Source organism: Limulus polyphemus, unplaced genomic scaffold (assembly GCF_000517525.1).
Source record: "Limulus polyphemus unplaced genomic scaffold, Limulus_polyphemus-2.1.2 Scaffold2552, whole genome shotgun sequence".
Taxonomy (NCBI): Eukaryota; Metazoa; Arthropoda; class Merostomata; order Xiphosura; family Limulidae; genus Limulus; species Limulus polyphemus.
This window is the reverse complement of record NW_013668162.1, coordinates 45,438-48,281: the sequence shown is the minus strand read 5'-3', so window position 1 is coordinate 48,281 and position 2,844 is coordinate 45,438. Positions and strand designations below refer to the sequence as shown.

Below are 2,844 nucleotides of genomic sequence, written 5' to 3'. Positions count from 1 at the left end.
CCAAATTTATCTTTATTGGATGTTATAGTTGAATTAACTAGTAAGATCTATCATCCAAATTTATCTTTATTGGATGTTATAGTTGAATTAACCAGTGAGATCTGCCATCCAAATTTATCTTTATTGGATGTTATAGTTGAATTAACTAGTAAGATCTATCATCCAAATTTATCTTTATTGGATGTTATAGTTGAATTAACCAGTGAGATCAATCATACAAGTTTATCTTTATTGGATGTTATAGTTGAATTAACTAGTGAGATCTATCATCCAAGTTTATCTATTGGATGTTATAGTTGAATTAACTAGTGAGATCTATCATACAAATTTATCTTTATTGGATGTTATAGTTGAATTAACTAGTGAGATCTATCATACAAATTTAACTATATTGGATGTTATAGTTGAATTAACTAGTGAGCTCTATCATACAAATTTAACTATATTGGATGTTAATTCAACTATAACTAGTGAGATCTGCCATCCAAATTTAACTATATTGGATGTTATAGTTGAATTAACTAGTGAGATCTGCCATACAAATTTATCTTTATTGGATGTTATAGTTGAAATAACTAGTGAGATCTATCATCCAAATTTAACTATATTGGATGTTATAGTTGAATTAACTAGTGAGATCTATCATCCAAATTTATCTTTATTGGATGTTATAGTTGAATTAACTAGTGAGTTCTATCATCCAAATTTAACTATATTGGATGTTATAGTTGAATTAACTAGTGAGCTCTATCATCCAAATTTAACTATATTGGATGTTATAGTTGAATTAACTAGTGAGCTCTATTATCCAAATTTAACTATATTGGATGTTATAGTTGAATTAACTAGTGAGATCTGCCATACAAATTTATCTTTATTGGATGTTTATTACAAGTTGATAATTTTTTCCCCAAACTAATTACACTTTAGCTTTTGGCAAATATGTCACCATCAGTACATAGTAGAAATGTACTATTTATTGTTTTTGTACAGTGTTTGCTTCAATACTAAAATTCAAAGTTGCATGTAAATTAGTAGTTTATTTATAAAGCACTTATATAAAATCAGATTTTAATTTGATCTTTTTCATTTCTGAAAGACAATGTTAACTAATGGCAAATGAATTTGCTTCTTTAAAGACAAAGTTCCAGAAAAGAAATCTGTTCAGTTTAGTGAAGAAGTGAAAGTAAAGACTGTTGAAACTGAACCTCAAGAAGTTGAGATTGATGAGGTAAGAATATTAGTGGAACTTAACCTCAAGAGGTGGAAATCAATGATGTAAGAATATTATATGAATGGAATTTCAAGAGTTGGAAATTAATGAGATAAGGATCTTAGTTTAAGTGAACCTCAAAAGTTGAAGATTAATGATGTAAGGATATTAGTTCAACTGAAACTCAAGAGGAGAAGACTAATGAGGTAACAATATTAGTTGAACTAAACCTCAAGAGGTAGAGATTTTTCAAAAGATGGAGATTGATGAGGCAGCTGTTTGTGCTAGTAATTACAAATCATAGTATTCATGCCTCATTGAAAAAATCTAGAAAAAGTGTACATTTTCTAAAGAAGGATTTTTTTTCTGGGAATTATTTCATGGGAAAGATGTTAGATCAGATTAATATCTACTAGTAGAATTCTTTATGCCATCAGATTGATATCTACTAGTATAATTCTTCATGCCATCAGATTAATATCTACTAGTAGAAATCTTTATGCCATCAGATTGATATCTACTAGTATAATTCTTCATGCCATCAGATTAATATCTAGTAGTAGAAATCTTTATGCCATCAGATTGATATCTACTAGTATAATTCTTCATGCCATCAGATTAATATCTACTAGTATAATTCTTCATGCCATCAGATTAATATCTACTAGTAGAATTCTTTATGCCATCAGATTAATATCTAGTAGTAGAATTCTTTATGCCATCAGATTAATATCTACTAGTAGAATTCTTTATGCCATCAGATTAATATCTACTACTAGAATTCTTTATGCCATCAGATTAATATCTACTAGTAGAATTCTTTATGCCATCAGGTTAATATCTACTAGTATAATTCTTTATGCCATCAGATTAATATCTACTAGTATAATTCTTTATGCCATCAGGTTAATATCTACTAGTATAATTCTTTATGCCATCAGATTAATATCTACTAGTAGAATTCTTTATGCCATCACATTAATATCTACTAGTAGAATTCTTTATGCCATCACATTAATATCTAGTAGTAGAATTCTTTATGCCATCAGATTAATATCTACTAGATTAATTCTTTATGCCATCAGATTAATATCTACTAGTATAATTCTTTATGCCATCAGATTAATATCTACTAGTAGAATTCTTTATGCCATCACATTAATATCTACTAGCTTCAGTATAACACGGTTAAGGTACATTGTTACTTATAGTAGTGATGTTAATAATAGCTTCAATATAACACGGTTAAGGTACATTGTTACTTATAGTAGTGATGTTAATAATAGCTTCAATATAACACAGTTGGATGTTCACTCTTAATTCTATTAGTGCTGTAAGAAAACAAAATTTGTTACTTATTATAGGAACTGATTATGGTAGTGCTTCTACTGCATAATAAAAGGTTTAAGTTTGTGTCTATTTTGAAGATTGTAAAATCTGCAAAAAGTATTAACAAAGTAACAAGGGTGGATATGGCTGATAATGAATAAAGCATTAACAAAGTAACAAGGGTGGATATGACTGATAATGAATAAAGTATTAACAAAGTAACAAGGGTGGATATGACTGATAATGAATAAAGTATTAACAAAGTAACAAGGGTGGATATGACTGATAATGAATAAAGTATT

At 28.0% G+C, this 2,844-nt stretch overlaps 1 protein-coding gene across 1 annotated transcript in view; it reads left to right on the top strand.

Moving 5' to 3' along the window:
• Nucleotides 1-2,844, top strand: part of LOC106467279 (signal transducing adapter molecule 1-like) — a 70,844-nt gene that overhangs the window by 42,425 nt on the left and 25,575 nt on the right. Inside the window, exon 9 of the mRNA XM_013927612.2 lies at nt 1,140-1,231. Coding sequence (XP_013783066.1) covers nt 1,140-1,231 — 92 coding nt within the window. The remainder of the gene's footprint in view (nt 1-1,139; nt 1,232-2,844) is intronic.